The following is a 22,446-nucleotide window of genomic DNA, read 5'->3' on the forward strand; positions in this document are numbered from 1 at the left end:
TATATATATATATATTTTTTAAAGGAGCTCTCATAATGTAGTATGTTACAAGTTGACTTGCTAACCAATAGACCAACATATTAGCCTTTTAGCAGAAGGAAGATGAGGTTTTCTGTTCCTATAATGATTAATAGCATCAGAAATCCTACACAGAACTAATTTGGTGGCAGACAACCACCACTACCATATTTGATCAATCAAATCTCCTACACCACATTCTGTCTTTCAAATTAGATGCAGAACTTTCTGATATACCTGTGATAAGATGCCTTACAGACAATTTTCATTCTAGCTAGATGAAACTTGTTAGCAATTCCATGTGTTTGTAAAGGAAACCAAGAAGATCCTACAAAATTAAAATCAATAGATTAAAAGGGTGCAGGAAGAGTGTGAAGTGAGTGGATGCTCCTATTTATTTTCCCAGAAACTAACTCACTGAACAAATAAAAACAAGAAGTAAATTGCAGAATTCCAGATAGTGATTAAGGTATTGAAAGAATGAAATGACTCCAGAAGCAGGTGAAAGGAGAATTTGGGACAGCACAGAAGCTTGGAGAACCTACTGGAATATTCCCTCATGGCAGCCATTTCCAAAAGAGGGGACACAGAGAGGAAGCTAATCTAAGGAAGCTGCAATCTAATTTTCTAAGATTACACAGATGGGCTGTGCAAATTCACAGGCCCTGCGACTGGGAGGAGGCAAAGTGAGAAAATTATGCCACAACAGAATGCAATTGAATCTTGCTGAGGCCCAAGACAGACAAGATATAGGAGTCAGAGGAACTGCAAGTGTAGCAGGGCAAGGGGATTGGTTGTAATAAATGGGCAACAGAGGGGAATAGCTAGTTCCTTGCTCAAAGCAGGACATAGGGACAAGGTAGGAAAGCTTGTGCAAGAATGCCAATGAAGGAAAGATATAGAGAGACCACACCTTTGACACAGGAATGTTGAGTCCACTGCTTACATCAATTTCTGTGACCATCTAACCAACACCACCCCCTACTTCCCACCCACCCCCACAAGTGTATTAAATTAGAGAGATGATACAGCCAGGTCTCCTGATAAAAACCTAAGCGTGACTATCCTCTAATCATTCTCAGGAAACAATATCAGTTCCACATTAACTGGGTCAATTTTGACTGATAGTGTCCCTATTGGACAGAGTGGAGCTGCCCCTGGAGATCCCAGGATTGTGAGTCTTTGCAGAGATGAGCTGGGGTGTGTCTTTCTCAGGGTGGGTACAGGTAGGGCCTTTCAGTTAGTAGGAGGGTGTTTGACTACTGTATTGTTGGGTGTCTAAAACAATAAAATGTCCCATAAACAGCAGAATACCAAATTTGAAGTACAAAAAAAAAAAAAATTAGCAAAATAGCCTGTTCAACAGAAAGCTAGTAAAATGAAATCACAAGATAAGAAGGACTAATCAAAATAAAACATGAATAAAAAGGAAATTTCTCCTATTGAGGCTACACTAGTGGAAATAATTGTTAGTTTTCAGATGATGGTACTAAATGTACTTTAAAAGTGAAAAAACAAACAAGAAAGAAGCTAGTGGAGATCAGGAAACACATGGAGGAACAAAAACAGACACTAAACAAAGAAACTAAAGTCATCAGCCAGAAAGAAAAGAGAACAGCTAGAACAGAATAAGGAAACTGATTAGAAAAAGTGATCACAACATTCAGCAATGAAGCTAAACTTAAAAGAGATTGAATGAATGAATTAGAAGATAAAATACCTAATTTATCACATCATAAGACTAAAAAACAAAGAGAAGCAAGCATACCTAAATGGAAATATGTGATTCAATTAAGAAATCTAATAATAGACTTGTTGGACTCCCAGACTACCATAACAAAATATAATGACATACAAACAATTTTTAAAGAGATCATCAGAAAATATTTCTTAGACCTTAACAACAATCGACACAACCTTGCTTGCTGAAAGCAAAGAGGACTTAAAATACTTACTGATAAAGATCAGACTAAAGGTTTCAGTATGGATTGCACCTCAGTGAAAACAAAAATCCTCACAACTGCACCAATAAATAGCATCATGATAAATGGAGAAAAGTTTGAAGTTGTCAAAGACTTAATTTTGCTTGGATTTACCAACAACATTCATGGAAGCAGCAGTCAAGAAACACAATGATGTATTGCATTTGATTTGTAGAACAAGACATCTTGAAAATGTTAAACAACAAAGATGTCTGTTTGAGTACTAAGGCATGACTAACCAAAGTCATGGTATTTTCAATTGCTTCATGTACATATGAAAGTTGGACAATGAATTAAGGGAGTTCAACAATTCTATTATTAGATTTCTTAACTGAATCACATATTTCCATTTAGAAGAATTGATGGAGTCCTGGTGTGGCGCTGTGGGCTAATGCGCCAGACTGCAAAACTGTTTGAACTACAAGGCCAGCAGTTCAAGCTCACCAGCTGCTCCTTGGAAACCCTATACAGGGTCACTATGGGTCGGAATTGACTTGATGGCATTTAATAACAACAACAGAAGAATAGATACATTTGATTTATGGTGGAGAGAAGATTATTAAAAATACCATGTGCTGACAAAAAAGCAAACACATCTGTTTTGGAAGAAGTACAGTTAGAATGCTCATTAGAAGCCAGGATAGCAAGACTTCTTCTCTTGTACTTCAGATGTGTTATGAGGAGGGACCAGTGGCTGAAAAAATGCCGTCATGCATGGCAAAGTAGAGAATCAGCAAAGGAGTGGAAGACCCCAATGAAGTGTATTAACACATTGGCAGCAGCAATGGGCTCAAACGTAACAACAGTTGTGAGGATGTTTCAGGACCAGAAAGTGTTTCATTCTATTGTGACAATGTCACTATGAGTCAGAACCATCTTAATAGAACCTAGCAACAATAACAAGCTTTTAAATACACAAACTCCGATTAGAAGAAACACAAAAAGAAATACAATGCAAAGACTGTGGGAATTATCTAGCAATATCAGCATCAGTGGCAGCAATAATGGACTTGAACATAAGAAAAATGATGAGGATGACATACGGCCCTGCAGTGTTTCATACTGTTGTTGTACATAGGGTCGCTATGAACCAGAACCAACTTTACAGCACCTAACAACATCATTAACTTCACACATATGGAAAATTCTGCTTACTATAATTCAAAGTACTTGCAGTAGTACATAGACAAAGAATTGCCAGATAGTTAAGCCAGATTTAGAAGAAGACATGGAATGAGGGATATCGTTGCTGATGATAAGCATTAACTGCTCAAACTGAAGAGGATTTAACATACTTACTGATGATGATCAAAGACTATAGCCTTCAGTATGGATTACACATTGATGTAAAGAAAAATGAAGTCCTCAAATCTGTACCAATAAATGACATTATTATAAAAGAAAAAAAATGAAGTTGTTAAAGACTTCATTTTGCTTGGATCAGAAATCAACATTAATGGAAGCAGCAGTCAAGAAATCAAATCACATATGTTGTTGTTAGGTGCCATTGAGTCAATATTGACTGATAGCAACCCTATGCACAACAGAATGAAACATATCCAGTCCTGGGCCAACCTCACAATTGTTGCCACGCTTGAGCCCATTGATGCTGCCACCTTGCCAATCCATCTCGCTGGGGGTCTTCTTTTTCTGTGACCATCCAGCTTACCAAATATGATATCCTTCTCCAGCGACTGGTCCCTCCTGACAATATGTCTTAAGTATAAGAGATGAAGTTTAGCCATCTTGGCCTCCAAGGAGCACTCTGGCTGCACGTCTTCCAACACAGATCTGTTAGTTCTTTTGGCAGCCCATGGCACTTTCAATATTCTCCTCCAACACCATAACTCAAAGGCATCAATTCTTCTACGGTCTTCTCTATTCACTGTCCAGCTTTTGCATGCATATGAGGCTATTGAAAATACCATGGCTTGGGTCAGGTGCACCTTAGTCCTCAAGCTGATATCTTTGACCTTCAACACTTTAAAAAGGTCTTGTGCAGCAGATTTGCCCAATGCAATACATCATTTGATTTCTTTAGTGCTGCTTCCATGAGTGTTGATAGTTGATCCAAGAAGAATGAAGTCCTTGACAACTTCAAACTTTTCTCAGTTGACAATAATGTTGTTTATTGATCCAGTGGTGAGGATTTTTGTTTTCTTGACATTGAGATACAATCCATACTGAAGGCTGTGCGCTTTGATCTTCATCAGTAAATGTTTTAAGTCCTCTTCACTTTCAGCAAGCAAGGTTGTATTATCTGCATATCACAGGTTGTTAATGAGTGTTCCTCCAATCCTGATGCCACATTTTTTTCATATAAAAAAGTTTCTCAGATTATTTGCTCTGCATAAGGTTGAATAAGTATGGTAAAAGAATACAACCTTGTCACACACCTTTCTTAATTTTAGAGCATTCAGTGTTCCCATGCTCTGTTCGAACAACTGCCTCTTGCTCCATGTACAGATTCCTCATGAGTACAATTAAGTGTTCCAGAACATTCATACTTCGCAATGTTCTCCATAGCTTGTCATGATCCACACAATCGAAAGTCTTTGTGTAGTCAGTAAAACACAGGTAAACATCTTTCTGGTATTCTGTGCTTTCAGCCAAGATCCATCAGATATCAGCAATGATAATCTTCCTTCTATGTCCTTTTCTGAATCTGACTTGAAGCTCTGGATGTTCTCTGTCAATGTATGCTTACAGCTTTTTCTGTATTAGTTTTAGTAAAACTTGAAAAACATGGGATACTAAAGAAATTGTCCTGTGATTTTCGCATTCCATTGGGTCTCTCTTTGGAATGGGCACAAAATCAGATCTCTTCCAATCAGTTGGCCAAATAGTTGTCTTTCAAATTTCTTGGCATGGATGATTGAGTACTTCCAGTGCCACCTCACTTTCTTCAAAAGGGCTTTTTAAAGTGTTAAAGAGCAAAAATGTCACTTGGAGACCCCAAGCTGTGGTAATTTCAATCAACTCATATGCATGTGAAAATTGGACAATGAATAATCAAAACCATAGAAGAATTGATGCATTTGAATTTTGGTGTAGATGAAGGATATTGAAAGTACCATGGACTTCCAGAATAACAAACAGTCATGGAAAAAGTATAGTCAGAATGTTTATTAGAAGAGAGGATGAAAAGACTTAACCTCTTATACTTGGGCATGGCATCAGGAAGGAACAAAATCCCTGGGGAAGGACATCATGTTTGGTAAAGTGGTGGGTCAGAGAAAAAAGAGGAAGATCACCAAGGAGACGGAAAGAAAACAATGAACTCAAATATAATAACAATTGTAAGCATGACACAGGGCCGGGCAGTGTTTCACTCTGTTATGAATAGGGTTGCTCTGACTCAGAACTGACTGGAGGGTACTTAACAAGTGAAGAATTTATTGAGAAAGACAACAGACTTTAGATTTCAGCACTGATTATACCTCAATATAAAGAAAATTAAAAAATCCTCACAACTAGACCAATAAACAACCACACGATAAAGGAAGCTAAGATTCACTTTGTCAAGGATTAATTTTACTTGCATACATGGGAGGAGCCCTGGTGGCATAATAGATTACACATTGGACTGGTAACCACAAAGTCAGCAGTTTGAATCCATAGAATAAGGATAAGATTTTGGCACTTGTAAAATTTCAAAGCCTTAGAAACTCTATGCAGGATAGCCATGAATCAACTACAACTCAAAAACATTTGCCAACAACAGCATCGAAGCTGAAGCAAAGAAAACAAAAGACATATTGGGCATTGGCAAATCTGATGCAAAAGAAAAAACGTACTAAAAATCAAAGAGGTCTTTTTAAAGACTAAGATGGTCTTGACACAAGCTATAGTATTTTCAATCACCTCATACGCATGATGTTGCATTCATCATCAAAAACAATATTTCAAGATCTATCTTGAAGTACAACACTATCAGTATTAGGATAATATTCACAAGCCCACAAGGAAGATCTGTTAATACCATTTGTTGTTGTTGTTAAGTACCGTTGAGTCGATTCCGACCCATTGCAACCCTGTATAGGGTTTCCAAGGAGCAGCTGGTAAGCTTGAACCACTGACCTTGCAGTTCAAACGACGTTGCAGTCTGACACATTAGCCCACAGCGCCACACCAGGAGTAGTATACATATATACACACTAATCATAAAAGCCAGTGATGATGAGATTGAAGAATTCTACCAACTTTTTCAGTCTGAAATTGATCAAATAAGCAATCAAAATATATTGATAATTACTGATGATTGGAATGTGAAGGTTGGAAATAAAGAGAATGGACAAATTGTTGGAAAATATGGCCTTGGAGATAGAAATTATGCTGGAGATTGTATAATAGAATTATGCAAGATCAACGATTTATTAATTGCAAATACCCATAAAAGGTGACTATACACCTGTTCGTCACCAGATGGAATACATATGAAAGAAAATCAATACATCTTTTGGAAGAGATGGTGAAAAAGCTCAGCATTATCAAACAAAACATTATCGACCAACAGCCGACCATGGAACAGACCATATCCAAGTTCAGGCTGAAGCTGAAAAAAATTAAAACAAGTCCATTATAGCCAAAATATGACCTTGAACATATCCCACACACATTTAGAGACCACCTAAAGAACAGATTTGATGCATTAGACACTAACGACTGCAGACCAGAGAGGGCTATAAGATGACATCAAGAACATCATACAGGAAGAAACCAAAAAGTCATAAGAAGACAGAAAAGAAAGAAAAGATCAAAATGGATGCCAGAAGAGACTCTGAAACTTGCTCTCCAGTGTAGCGATGCAAGAAATTAGGAAGTCACTGAGCTGAATAGAAAATTTCAAAGAGCAGCTTGAGACGATAAAATCATGTATCATAGTGAAAGGAGCAATGGCCTGGAGTTAGAAAATTAAAAGGGAATAACACACTCAGTATTTTTTAAACTGAAAATAAATGAAAAAAATTCAAGCCTCGACTCACAATATTGCAAGATTCTATGAGAAAAATGTCAAATGATTCAGAAGACATCAAAAGACGATATAAGGTACACACAGAGTCACTGTAGCAAAAAGAAATGGTCAATGTTCAACTATTTCAAGATGTACCATATGATAAACTGATGGTAATGAAGGAAGAAGTCCAAGTTGCACTGAAAACAATGGCAAAAACAACAACAACTACAATACTCCAAGAACTGACAGAATATAAATCAAAATCTTTCAACAAACTGATACAGCACTGGAGGCACTCACTCATCTATGCAAAGAAATTTGGAAATAAAATTTTCTTAAAGATAATTTAAAAATGGCTGTAACAGTACACCAAGAGGGGAGAACTGCCAGAAAATCTCCCTGGAGTCATTCCGAAGAGGATATGGAGCTAAGGATGTCATTGCTGTCGTTAGATGGATAATGGCTGAAAGATGTTTCATTATACTTTAAGGACTATGCAAAGACTTCGACTTTGTGAATCATGACAGTGTATGAGTAATATTGCAAAGAATGGTTTTCCAGAACACTTGCTTGTGCTCATAAGGAACTTATACATAGACCAAAAGGCTGTGTTTGAACAGAAAAAGGGGATGCGAGTGATTTACAATCAGGAAAGATGCGCTCCAAGACTATTATTTTATCATAATTATTCAATCTGGATGCTGATCAAATAATCTACAAATCTAGATTATATGAAGAAGAACAGATCATCGGTATTGGGCGAAGACTCATTAACAATCTACAATGTTCAGATGATACAACCTTGATTGCTGAATGTGAAGAGGACTAAAGTTACGTATAGATGAAGATCAAAGAATGTAGCCTTCAGTATGGATTGCACCTTAATGTAATGAAACAAAAATCTTCACAACTGGAACAATAAATAACATCATGATAAATAAAGAACAGATTGAATTTGTCAAATACTTAATTTTGTTTGGATCCACAACTACCACTCGTTAAAACAAAATCAAGAGATCAAATGACATATTGCACTAAGCAAATCTATTGCACAAGACCTCTTTAAATTGTTCAATAGCAAAAATGTTAGATTGAGACCTAAGGTGCACATGGCTCTAGCCATGGTATTTTCATTTGTCTCATATGCATGTGAAAGCTGGACTATAAAATAAGAAGACTGTCAAAGAATTGAAGCATTTGAGCTATGGAGTTTGAAAAGAATATTGAAAGTACCATGGGTTGCCAGAAGAACAAATAGGTCTGTGATAGGAGAGGTACAGCCAGAATGTTCCTTGGAGGCAAGGGCGGTGAGACTTCATTCATCTCATGTGTTCATTCTTCTGGAAGTCCATTGTGTATTCAATATACTTTGTCAATACCATAGTTCAAATGTATCTTTTTTCCCTTTGGTCTTCCTTATTTTTTGTCAACTTTTCACATACATATGAGCCATCTGAAAATACCATATGAATTTCATTCATAGGTATACACCCAAGAGAAAGACAATATGTTGTTGTTGGTAAGTACCTTTCAGTTAGTTCTGACTCATAGCAACCCTGTATAGGGTCTCCTGAGGCTTTAAAAATCTCTACAAGATTAAAAAATCTTATCTTTCTCCCATGTAGCAGGGCAAGCTTGAACTGCAGACCTTGTTTGTAGTCCAGTGTTTATTGTATAGAGCCACCACCACCATGCTCCCCTCAAAACACTATAAGTCTACATAAAAATTTACATGAATGTTTATTACAGCATTATTCACAACAGCCCAAAGCATTCTGGCTGAACTTTTTCCATGACAAGTTTGTTTGTTCTTCTGATAGTCCATGGTACTTTTATTCTTCTTCTCTAATACCATAATTCAAATTAATTGATTCTCCTACAGTCTGACTTATTAATTGTCCAACTTTCGCATGCATATGAGGCAATTGAAAATATCATGGCTTTGGTCAGGTGCATCTTTGTCTTCAAACTTGTATCTTTGCTTTTCCCACTTTAAAGAGTTCTTGTGCAGCAGATTTGCCTAATGCAATACAATGAGCCACATATTGCATTAGGCACAAGACCTCAGAAAAATCAAACGGTTATATAATGTAGCGATCATAAATTATATAAAATGCCATTAATAATTTAGTAACACAGGAATTTATTCCTGGCATAGTGTTGAAAGTGCTTCATTTTATTACATTGCTTAGAGTGAAGTAGCAGGCAAATTTTTTGGCATGATAATTTGCTTAAAATTTGACTGATGTAGATTCACCTTCCTCTGGAAATATCAAATGAATATGCATACACATGCAAAAACATGAACATTATTAGATATTATTTATTAAATTTGAAATATAATTTAGTGAACATTACAAGCAGCAACAAAATCAGTAAATTTAAGTGGCATGCTCTCAAAATTTCCCATCTGCTCAGATTAGCTTAGATGCTATTCCATAGTACCCCATTGTGCCCACATAACTGTGTCATTGAGCTAATCAGATTACATTTATATTAACTCTATTAAAATGAACTATCTTTTTTTTTTGCCACCAGCATATAAACAATGCGAACATAGATGTTATGTTTAATCACATTCCGAGTCCTCACATCAAGTACATAGTGTTTGCTACATATTTTACTCATGATTTTTTTCAACATGAAAAACTTATTATTCTGAATAGGGTATAGATAGGTTTACAGAGCAGATCATCACTTTTACAGTCAACAAATCACATACTTCATTTCATTTCAATGATTGTAATCTCCTCAGTGTGACATCATTTATCCCTCTTCATCCCTGTGATTGTTTCCATACCCCCCTCTTTCCAAACCTTTGTTCTTAGGTAAATGCCATTGCTTTAATCTTGAATGGTTGACCATTCTATGGCATGCACACTTCAACAGTGATGTTGGTTGGTCCTGTTTGGCTGAAAATTGAGCCACAAGGATGAGTTCTGTTTCAGACCTGAAGGGTGGCCAAGGGCCACAGTCTCAGGATTCCGCTAGTCTCTTTCTGACCAGTAAACTTTGGCTTTTTTATAATTTTGAGTTTTGTTCTACCTTTTATCCCACTCTGTCCAGGGCCTCTAATGTGATGTCTTTCAGAATAGTTGGTAGTGGTAGTTAGGCACAGTCTAGATTTTCTGGTCTTAGGGTCATGGACACTGATATTTACATGGCCCATTAGCTTATTGAACTACATGTTACCAAGCATCTTCAGTTTTCATCACTCTTCTTTCCTCCACACAGGGAGAGCCCAATAGTTGCCCTTCCCGTGGCCACTAGTGAACTTCTAAGATCCCAGTCACTACTCACCACAGTAGGATGTAAAACATTGTATTTTTACAGACTATGTTATATAATAAAGGCTTTCGATTGTGTAGATCATGACAAGCTATGGACAACATTGAGAAGTATCAGTATTCCAGAACACTTAATTGTACTTTTGAGAAATCTGTACCTAGACCAAGAAGCAGTTATTCGAACAGAACATGGTAACACTGAATGTTTTAAAATTGGGAAAGGTGTGAGACAGGGTTGTATTCTTTCACCATACTTATTCAGCCTGTATGCTGAGCAAATAATACGAGAAGCTGGGTTCTATGAAGAAAAACATGGCATCAGGATTGGAGGAAGACTCATTAACAACCTGTGATATGCAGATGATACAACCTTGATCACTGAAAGTGAAGAGGACTTGAAACATTTACTTATGAAGATTAAAGAGCACAGCCTTCGATATGGATTACATCTCAATGTCAAGAAAACAAAAATCCTCACCACTGGACCAATAAACAACATTCTTATCAATGGAGAAAAGATTGAAGTTGTCAAGGACTTCATTCTTCTTGGATCAACTATCAACACTCGCGGAAGTAGCAGTCAAGAGATCAGATGGCGTATTGCACTGGGCAAATCTGCTGCACAGGAACTTTTTAAAGTGCTGAAGAGCGGAGATGTCTGCTTGAGGACTAGGGTGCGCTTGACCCAGGCCATTGTGTTTTCAATAGCCTCATATGGATGCGAAAGCTGTACAGTGAATAAGGAGGATCGTAGAAGAATTGATGCCTTTGAGTTGTGGTGTTGGAGGAGAATACTGAAAGTGCCATGGACTGCCAAAAGAACCAATAAATCTGTTTTGGAAGAAGTGCAGCCAGAGTGCTCCTTGGAGGCCAGGATGGCTAAGCTTCGTCTCTCCTACTTTGGACATATTGTCCGGAGGAAACAATCGCTGGAGAAGGATGTCATGCTGGGTAGGGTGGAGGGTCAGAGAAAAAGAGGAAGACCCCCAACGAGATGGATCAGCCAGGTGGCATCACTGATGGACTCAAGTGTGGCAGCGGTAGTGAGGTTGGCCCAGGATCGAACATTGTTTCGTTCTGCTGTGCATGGGGTCACTATGAGTCGGTTCCGACTCGATGACACCTGACAACAACAATAACAATGTTATATAATAGACCATGGTGTCCCTGAGACTATGGTTCTGAACCTCTAGGCCCAAGAACTCATTCCCTCCAGGTGTTTTGTAATGACTAAGAAGTTTTCACGATGGTATACCACATTAATAGATATGTTTGAAGGAAAGGTAAATACCCATGTACAAATAGCATTTGCAAAATATTTATATATTTGTATACAAATATTTATATATTTGTATATTTGAGTGGGGTATACTCCCACTCAAGAGTTTATTTTAAATCATAAATTTTAGAAAATAAAATGGAAAATTGTTACCTGTTGATCTATTTATCTAACAAATAAGGAAATTCAAATTTCAACTGTTTATCTGCCATATCTTTGGAACCTAAATTTCAATAAAGAATATTCTTTTGATGTGATGTAAACAGAAAACTACTTTCTGTATTTTGGGATGCACATTTCATTATGCTGATAACATTGGAAATATATAAACTACATTGCGGTATTCCAATAATGTATTCATCTGAACCTCTAGTCTAGTTTTGTTTGATCATAGGAATTTTTATATATGTTATATTTCTAGCATTTGTTATATGAGACAAATCAGATGGTTGGAAATTCCGAAAAGTTTCAGAAATAATATCTGATAGAAAACATTGTATTCAAACAGTCATTTACTTATTCAACAAATACTCATTGAGCACCTACTATTTCTGGTATGCTGCTGTGGGTTAGTGCACTGGGCTCCAAGGTCAGTTTGAACTGCAAGGTCAGCAGCTCAAGCTCACCAGCTGCTCCTTGGAAACCATATACAGGGTCGCTGAGTTGGAATCATCAAAAACAGCACTTAACAACAACAGTTTCTGGTATGGTGCTGTATAATAAGAACTAGACTGCTAACACAAGGTCTGTACTTCAAACTCACCAGCTGTTCCTCAGAAAACCTGTACAGGGCTGCGGTGAATTGAAACTGACTCGATATCACTTAACAATGACCAACAGCACCTGTTATTTCAAGTAATACTTCAAGGCAGTATGGTCACCAAACCCAAAAGAAAGCACACACACACACACACACACACACACACATTCCACTCAAATAAACCATATATAGGGTTTCCAAGACTCCAAATACTTATTGGAGCAGACAGTCTCATCTTTTTCCTGCAGAGGTACTGATGGATTTGAACTGCCAACTTTGCAGTTAGCAGTCCAATACATAACGCACTGCACCACCATGGCTCCTTAAAATGGCTGTAGAATCAAGCAAAAAATATAAAATCACTATGTAGTGGTGTTCATATTACGACAGCAGGGTGGAATAAGATAGCTAATGCTGTTAGTTTCTGTAGAGTGGATTCTGACTCTTGGTGCACTCATGTGTGCAGAGTGGAACTGAGTTTTGAAAACTCCACAGAGTTTTCAAGGCTGAGAATGACCTTTCAGAAGCAGATCACTAGGCCTGTCTTCTGCAATGCCTCTGGGTGGGTTCAAATGCCAACCTAATAGTCCAGTGCTTAATGTGTGCTACCCAGGGACTCCTGGGATAGAATTAGAAGATACAATAAATTAACAAATGTATACCAAATAAGTCAGGTAGTGATAAATATTCTGGGGAAAAAAGAAGTCATCTAAGAGAATGGAAAGTAACAGAGCAATAATTGAGGTAGAGTACCAGGGCCTGTTCATACACCTGCATGTCATGAGGTAGACAGCCAGGCAATTATCTGGGTAAGAGAGAGATGGGCTAATGGAACAGTAAGCCCAGAATTCCTGAGGGAAATTTCTAATGGCTTTCAGCATATCCCTTTAGACACTGGAGAGCATCAAAATCAAGAATATTTTATGGTGATAATTGGAAACCCAATCCTGTGATTTGTATCTCTCGGAAAAACTTACAAAACAAAAGATATTAACCATACATTCTCAAATCTGCTACCTCTTAGCATTTGTTCACCTGTCCTCTTCCTTCCTCTTCTTTACTATAAATCTAACTGTTCTCAAATTTTTGGTATTAGAACCACTTCATAGTTCTAAAAATTACTGAGGAAAACAAATAGTTTCTTGTTACGTTGTTTATATCTACCAATTTTATCATGATTGAAATGGAAATATATTTTAAATATTTGTCTTATGAGAAAACAATAAAAATTGCAGGTTAATGCAAATATTTTAATGAAAAGTAACTATACACTTTCCAAAAATTGAGTTTATGGTGGTGGCATTGTTTCACTCTTTTTTTTTTCCCCTTGTGCAAATCTCTCTAATGTCTAATATAATAAAAGACAGATAAATTTTTGTATGTATTTTTATTTAGCCTGTTTGGATATATTTTTTTTATGGTTCTAGTAAATGAGGCAAATTTGGCCTCACATAGATTGTTGTTGCTAAGTGCCACATTGAGTCAGTTCGGACTCATAGCAAACCTGTATATGGTTCTGACGGAGTACTGATGAGTTTGAACCACCAAACTCGTGGTTATCAGTCCAGTTCTTATCCTATAGTGCCACATCAGAAGTCCATATAGATATGTATTTGGAATAGAGAGAAGCATTATAATAGCCTTTGCTGATATTTTTTGGATGATCTTCTTTTATATTGTTGTTGTAATTGTTAAGTGCCATCGATCTGGTTCCAACTCATAGCAACCCTGTATAGGATTTCTGAGGAGCAACTAGTGGATTTGAACGACCAAACTTGTGCCTTAAACTGGCCTTGCAGTCCAATACATTATCCTGCAGCACCATACCAGGATGCCTTTTATATTACTACACCCAAACTCATTAGATACTGTTTTCTTTAAAGTCAGAGATGCATGTAGAATCTCACTGTTTAGGTGCAAACTCACAAGGCAAAATACTTCTGTGTGGGTATTCTCAGAGAGACTGAAAAATTACCATAAGACAGTCCAAGAGACATTACTTGATTGTAAAAGGTGGTTTATAAACATGGAAATTTACTAACTGGGTTAAATTTCCCAGCTAAGTTTCCAGTTAGTAAGGCAGTCGCTGGACAGTCACAATTTTGTGTGACAAGCTGGACTTATGGGTCCCTTTTATACTGTGGAAAGCAAGCCTCATATTCCAAGAGAGAGGGAAGAGTGTAGTATGAGGAGAGGCCCATCTCTAGCAGAGACTTGGGCAAAACCAGCCCTGTTCCAGCTGCCTGTGACTCCCTAGTAGATAAGTATCTAGTATGTGGGAACACATTGTTTTGGTTGGCAGGGTCAGGGATATATGTTAGAGGGGGCGAGAGGAGGAATGATAGGGCATTTCTCCTGGGTTGACATTAGTGTGGTCATTTTGGAGCATTCAGCTTTTGCCCTACACTGATACATATCAATTAACTTTTGTACTATTTAAATCATTGGTCTTGCTTTTTGTGCATTTAATTAAACCTTTATCCTTGCAAGGTTTTGTAACATCATGTATTCACTGGTCATTGAGTAAATACTGGTTTACAAAATTACATTGATCTTTCTTATGTTGACACATTCCATTGTAAAATATAATAAACGTATATAATTATAGGAAAATGTTTTAAGTATTGGGAATCTGTCAATTTTAATTGACACAAACAACTTTTCTGATATTTTAACTGTTTTCCTTGAATGCTTTGATTTTATCATTAGATTAGAAATCATTCCAGTTGTTTTTCTTGAGGTGTTTTCCTTGATCTTTGCCAAATATGCAGTCTAAATAGTCATTAGTTGTCAGTGCTTTCAAGTGAAAATGATGTTTCATGAAAAAATATAAAAACTAGATAAGCTTGCAGCTCAAACATTTCCTTGAGACAATCATTGTACTTCTGTATGCAGCAGAGATACTTACGCATACTACTAATTATTGCACAGAATGCTAAAAAAGACATCTCTTTTGTTCTGTCACTTCAGAGGAGCACAGTGGCTAGTAGACTGGCCCTGCAGGATCATGCACTGAACCCCAAGGTCAGTTTGAACCAAAAGATGGGCAGTTAAAACCCAATGGCTGCTTCATGGAAACCCTACATACAGTTGCTATGAGTCAAAAATGACTCAACAGCAATGAACAACAACAACGGTACAGTTTGATGACCTGGTGTGGTGCCATAGGATAAGCATTGGACTGCTAACAAAAAGTTGAACAGTTCAAATCCACTAGCCACTCCTTAGAAACCCTATAATAGGTTGCTCTTTATTGGAACTGACTTGATGACACTTCATTAGCGCCTCACTTTGGAAGGCACTTAAAGTACAATTGGAAAAGCACTGCATTCTCAAAGTAAAGTTGACTGATGATGCAAATGGAGTAAAGTCTATGGGACCTTCATAAGCTGATGGGGCACAACTCAAAATGAGGAGATACAGCTGAAAACATCCATTAATGATTGGAATGTGGAATGTACAAAGAATGAACCTAGGAAAATTGGAACTTGTAAAAATTAAACAGAATGCATAAAAATCAATATTCTGGGCATTAGTGAGATAAAATGGATTGGTATTGGTCATTTTGAATCTGATGATTGTTTACCATGGTTTACTATGCCACAAGTGACAAATTGAAGAGGAATAGTATTGCATTTATCATCAAAAAAGAAAATTTCAAGATGTATCTTGAAATACAGTGCTGTTTGTGATAGGATAATATCCATGTGCCTACAGGGAAGACCAGTTAATATCACTATTATTCAACTTTATGCACCCACCACTAAAGCCAGTGGTGACAAAATTGAAAATTTCTACCATCTTCGTCAGTATGAAATTGATCAAACATACAATCAAGATGTATTGACAATTACTGATAAGTGGAATGCAAAGGTTGGAAACAAAAAGAAAAGATCAAACAAATAGTTGGAAAATCTGGCCAGGGTGAAAGAAATTATGCTGGTTATCACATGATAGAATTTTGCAAGACCAATGATTTATCATAGCAAATACCTTTTTAAAATAACATAAAAGACAATTATGCACATAGACTTCACCATATTGAATACATGGAAATTAAACTGACTACATCTGTGGAATGAGATGGGTGGGGGAATGTTCCATATCACCAGCCAAGACAAAGCCAGAGGCAGACTGTGGAACAGACCATCAGTTGTTCATATTGCAAGTTCAGGCTGAAGCTGAATAAAATTAAAACAAGCCTAGGAAACCAGAAACATGAGCATATTGCATGTGAATTTAGACATCATCTCAAGAATAGATGTGATGCATTAGACACTAATGACTAAAAACCAGAAGAGTTATGGGATAATACCAAAAACATCATATAGGAAAAAAGTAAAAGGTCATTAAAGGCAAAGAAGAAAAAAAGCATAAAAAATGATGTCCAAAGATGTCTGATGTCTGAAACGTGCTCTCCTGTGTAGAGGTGCTAAAGAAAATGGAATCATGAGGACATAAAAGAGCTGAACAGAAAAGATCAATGGACAAATTAATAAGACAAAGTCAAATATTATAACAAAATGAGCAAAGACCTGGAATTAAAGAGGAAGAACTTGCTCAGCATGAAGAAAAAATTCAAGTCTTGACTTGAAATACTGAAGGATAATTTTGGGAAAATATTGAATAATATAGAAAGTATCAATAAAAGATGGAAGGAATATACAGAGTCACCCTACCAAAAAGAAATGGTCAATATTCAGCCATTTCAACAGGTAGCATATGGTCAAGAGTCAGTGGTACTGAAGGAAGAAGTCCAAGGTGTACCAAAGGCATTGGCAAAGAACAAAACTCCTGGAATTGATGAAATACAAATTGAAAGTTTTCAGCAAACTGATGCAACACTGAGGGCACTCATTTATCTATGCCAAGAAATCTGGAAGACATCTACCTGGCCAATTGATTGGAAGAGCTCCATATTTGTGCCCATTCCAAAGAGAGATGACCCAACAGACTTCAGAAATCATAGGACAACATTATTAATATCACATGCAAGTAAAATTTTGTTAAAGATAATCCAAAACTGGTTGCAACAGTACATTGACAGAGAACCGCCAGAGGTTCAAACCAGATTCAGACATGGATGTGGAAAAAGGGATATCATTGTTGACATCAGATGGATCTTGGCTGAAAGCAGAGAATATCAAAAAGATGTTTACCTATACTTTTTGACTATGCAAAGGTTTTTGATTGTGTGGATCATGAGAAACTATGGACAACACTGTGGAGAAAGAGTATTCCAGAATATTTAATCATGCTCATGAGAAACCTGTACATAGACCAAGAAGCAGCTTCTTAGAACAGAACAATGGGACACTGAATGGTTTAAAATCTGGAAAGGCATATGCCAGAGCTATATTCTTGTACCATACTTATTCAATCTGTTATGCAGAACTGATAATCTGAGAAACTGGATTATGTGAAGAACATCGTATCAGCATTGGAGGAATGTTCATTAACAACTTTCAATACAAAGATGATGCAACTTTGCTTGCTAAAAGTGAAGAGGACTTAAAATACTTACTGATGAAGATCAAAGACTACAACCTTTGGTATGGATTACACCTCTACATAAAGAAAATAAAAATTCTCACCACTGGACCAATAAATAACATCACAATACATGGAGAAAAGAGGGAGGTTATCAAATACTTCATTTTGCTTGTATACATTATCAACAGTCATGGAAGCAGCAGTCAAGAACTCAAATAATGTTTTGCATTAGGTCAATCTGCTGCATAAGACTTTTTAAAAGTGTTCAGGGACAAGGATGTCAGTTTTCAAACTAAAGTGAACCTGACCCAAGCCATGGTGTTTTCAATAGCCATATGTATGTGAAAGTTGGACAGTGAATAAGGAAGACTGTAGAAGGATTGATGCATTTAAGTTATGGTGTTGAGAACAATATTGAAGTTATCATGGACTACCAGAAGCATAAACAAATATTTGTTGGAAGAAGTAAAACCAGAATGCTCCTTAGAAGCCAAGATGGACCTCTCATTCTTGGACATACTATCAGAAGGGACCAGTGCCTAGAGAAAGACGTAAAACTTTATAAAGTGGAGAGACAGAGAAAGAGAGACTCCCAAAGAGATGGACTGGCACAGTGGCAGCAACAATGGGCTCAAGTGTGGCAATAATTGTGAGGATGGCACAGGATAGGGCAGTGTTTGCTTTTGTTGTAAATAGGGTTGGAAGTAACTCAATTGCACCTAACAACATTAGTAGCAGGGACTCCTGGTGTGGCACTGAAGGATAAGCACTTAACTGCTAACCACAAGGTCAGTGGTTCAAACTCACCAGCTGTTCCTCATATACTCTATACAGTGCCATTATGAGTGGGGACCAACTCAATAATTCTTAATAACAACAAGAACATTAGTAGCAAAACTCATCTTATAAGGCTTTTGTGCTTGCTTCAATTCTCTTTTTTCATATAAACTCTATGATATGAAAATGGCATCTCATACTCACATTGACAAGAATCTGAACTGAATGACTCCCCTGTAGTGGGCTTGTTTATGAGGGGTTTATGATGTGCTACATCTGTATTCAACACTCGCGGAAGCAGCAGTCAAGAGATCAGACGACGTATTGCACTGGGCAAATCTGCCGCACAGGAACTTTTTAAAGTTTTGAAGAGCAGAGACGTCAGCTTGAGGACTAAGGTGTGCCTGACCCAAGCCATGGTATTTTCAGTAACCTCATATGGATGCAAAAGCTGGACAGTGAATAAGGAAGATCATAGAAGAATTGATGCCTTTGAGTTGTGGTGTTGGAGGAGAATACTGAAAGTGCCTTGGACTGCCAAAAGAACCAACAGATCTGTTTTGGAAGAAGTGCAACCAGAGTGCTCCTTGGAGGACAAGATGGCTAGGCTTCGTCTCTCATACTTTGGACACATTGTCCGGAGAGAACAGTCACTGGAGAAGGATGTCATGCTGGGTAAGGTGGAGGGTCAGAGAAAAAGAGGAAGACCCCCAACGAGATGTACTGGCCAGGTGGCATCATTGATGGTGTCAAGTGTGGCAGCAGTAGTGAGGTTGGCTCAGGATCGGACATTGTTTCGTTCTGCTGTGCATGGGGTCGCTATGAGTCGGTTCCAACTCGATGACACCTGACAACAACAACAACATCTGTATTCATCTTTCTATGAAACTGATCTTAATAATGTCAGCTTGACCTACACTAAACTATATCCAGTGGTCAGTGTTCAATCCTCATCTTACTTATGAACAACATTTGACACATCTAAGTGTATCAGGACATTGCACTTTATGATTTACCCTCAAACCTCTTCTTGTTGCTGTTAAATGCCATTGAGTTGGTTTCAACCCATAGCGACCCTGTATAGGTTTGTTTTTTTTTAATGTTTTATTGTGAATTATGTGATAGTTTACATGGGAGAACATCAGTCTTACATTCATTCTATCGTGTATCATTTCATTACCATGGTTACAATCCCCTCCATGCAATCCTTCCCCCGTAGCTCCCAGGTCTTCAGCACACAGTCGCTCTTTTTGAGGAGCAGCTGGTGAACTTGAATCTCCAACCTTGCAATTCAAGTTGACTTTGTAGTCCAGTGCATTAACCTACAGTGTCACACCAGCTCCTTCTAAGTCTTTGCATTTATAAAAATGCCTTTTTTTTGTACCCTACTTGTTGATGGTTTGTCAGGGTAAAAAACTCTGTATTCTAAAGGTTTTTCTCTTAGAACTTTGAAGGCATTGCTTCAGGGTATCCTATAGCATAGTATTGTTTATGAAGTGTTTGTTGTTAATCTTATTCTTCTCCTTGGTAGGTAGAATTAGGGTTTCCCTCCTTATAATTTCTTAACTTTAATATTTCATTTTCTTTCTATTGTCCTTTTTAGGGGAAATTCTATTAATGAAATGATGCAAATGGTGCACTGACCTCACATAATTCTGTTGTTGTTTTTTTTAATCTTTTAAACTTTTTGGGATTGTTTTCTGGGAGAGTTCCTTGAATGTACAGTCTAACCTTTATGTTAACTATTACATTTTGGTGACAATGTTGATCAGTATATCCCTCTCCTGCTGTTGTTTTATTGAAGCAAACCTATCTTGCTATAGATGCAATATTTTTCTTGAATTTCTCTAAAACATCTAGCTATGATTTGTTTGAAAAAAAATGTCTATTTCCTGAATTATATCTGGAACCAGTTATTCATGTGAATCAGAAAGCCAATTACCCTCTCTTTACCCTCAACATCAAAATAAGGGCACTTTATTTTGGGATTTAATAGACATATTAGCAACACTAGCACTCTGTCCAAAGAAGTATCATTCAATTTATTTAAAGAGAGTGTTTTATTTTAGTGTCAAGGAAAACATCTGATGCCAAAAGCTTTGCATGTGCACATTGGAGGGAGAAAATGGGTGCCCAATCATACTACAGATTTCTGGTGTGGTGCTATAGGATCAACACTGGACTGCAAATCACAAGGCTGGCAGTTCAAACCTACCAGCTGCTCCTCAGAAATCCTACAAAGGCTCACTATGATTCAGAATTGACTTGAAAGCATATAACCACAATAACAACTACAAGAAGCCCTGTTAATACAGTGACTATTACCTCAGCTGCTAACTGAAAGGTCAGTGATTCACACTTACCAGTCAATCCAAATGGATGTATCAATTGGCTTCATAAAGATTACAATACATAGCAGTTCCACTCTGCCCTATAGAGTTTTGAGTCATAATCAACTGGATAACAATGAATTTTACCATACTACATCCCACTCCTTTTCTTAGGCCTACCAGCCATGAGTTAGTTTTGTGGGCTCTAGGAACATCTGGTTCTTCATGCATTTTTTTAGATTAGGACCCACTTTGGTTTCTCTCAATATGCTATTGTTTGCTTACTGTCTTCCAGAAATCTTAAGCCTGTGTCCGGTTATAGCCCCTCCCTGGTTTTAACTCCATTGTAGTTTATTTTTCCCTTTTCTGAATCTTTTTGTTATTTTGGTATATTATCTATTACCAAATCTGGAATGAGGCTTGGTAATAGATAATTTCTTCATTTTACCATTTTTAACAAAAATCCTGTTTTTAAAATAATATTATTTTAAGACTGAGTATTGACAATTGGTTGCTTTTAATTATCAAAAAGAGTTTCCTGGTAAATTAGGAAAAGCGTTGCTAGCCATTATTTCTCACACTATCAGACTTAAATATATATACATACAGTTATATTTATATTGTGGTTGTTAAGTGCCTTCAAGTCAGTTCCAAATCATAGCAACTCTGTATAGGGTTTCTGAGGAACCTCTGGTGAGTTCAAAGCACCAAGCTTATAGTTCAAACTGACCTTGTTATCCACTGCTTATCCTACAGCACCACACCATATGAATATATACAATTGTGGGTAACCTTATTGTTGTTAAGTGCCATAGAGTCAGTTAAGACTCATGGCAGCCCTGTACAGGGTTCAGAGGAGAAGCTGATAGGTATTAACTAACAACCTTGTGATTCGCTTTCCAGTGCTGCTCCTACAACACCACACCAGGAGTCCTTTGCTGTTTTTATTGTTAAGTGCCATAGAGTAGATTCCAATTCATAGCAACCCTATATATTATTTCCAAGGAGTGGCTGGTGAGTTTAACCCACCAACCTTCTATTTCAAATTAATCTTGCAGCCCAGTGCTTTATACCACAGCACCACACGTAACTGACCTTTAAAAGAAAATTATCAAAAAGGTCTGTCTTTCTTTTTTTTTTTTTCCAGAGATTTGCCTCTTGACCAAAGGACGCCGCACCGCCAGTGTTCGTGCTGATACATACTGCCGTCTTTATTCACTCTCGGTGGACAATTTCAATGAGGTCCTGGAGGAATATCCAATGATGAGGAGAGCTTTTGAGACAGTTGCCATTGATCGACTAGATCGAATAGGTACTCTTTAATTTTTCTATTTTCGTCATGTACAATTCAGTTTTAATCTAGCAGAATAATGCAGGTTTCTGATCATACATTCCCAAATGCTACTTCCTAACTTGCTTGTTAATTAGTGTAGAAGTAGTGATTAGTTTTAAGCCATGTTTCTAGAAATAGTTGAGGTCCTATCTAAGTTTATCTTCTAAATATTCTGGGTCCATTTGTTCATTTCTATTTTTTGCTGACTATGCAGTCTGATTTCCCCAGTG

At 37.2% G+C, this 22,446-nt stretch overlaps 1 protein-coding gene across 1 annotated transcript in view; it reads left to right on the top strand.

Moving 5' to 3' along the window:
- The window catches only part of HCN1 (hyperpolarization activated cyclic nucleotide-gated potassium channel 1), a 689,786-nt gene that overhangs the window by 662,186 nt on the left and 5,154 nt on the right, over positions 1-22,446 (top strand). Inside the window, exon 7 of the mRNA XM_006865746.1 lies at positions 22,031-22,195. Coding sequence (XP_006865808.1) covers positions 22,031-22,195 — 165 coding nt within the window. The remainder of the gene's footprint in view (positions 1-22,030; positions 22,196-22,446) is intronic.

The sequence above is a fragment of the Chrysochloris asiatica genome, unplaced genomic scaffold, assembly GCF_000296735.1.
Source record: "Chrysochloris asiatica unplaced genomic scaffold, ChrAsi1.0 scaffold00082, whole genome shotgun sequence".
In the NCBI taxonomy this organism is placed as follows: Eukaryota; Metazoa; Chordata; class Mammalia; order Afrosoricida; family Chrysochloridae; genus Chrysochloris; species Chrysochloris asiatica.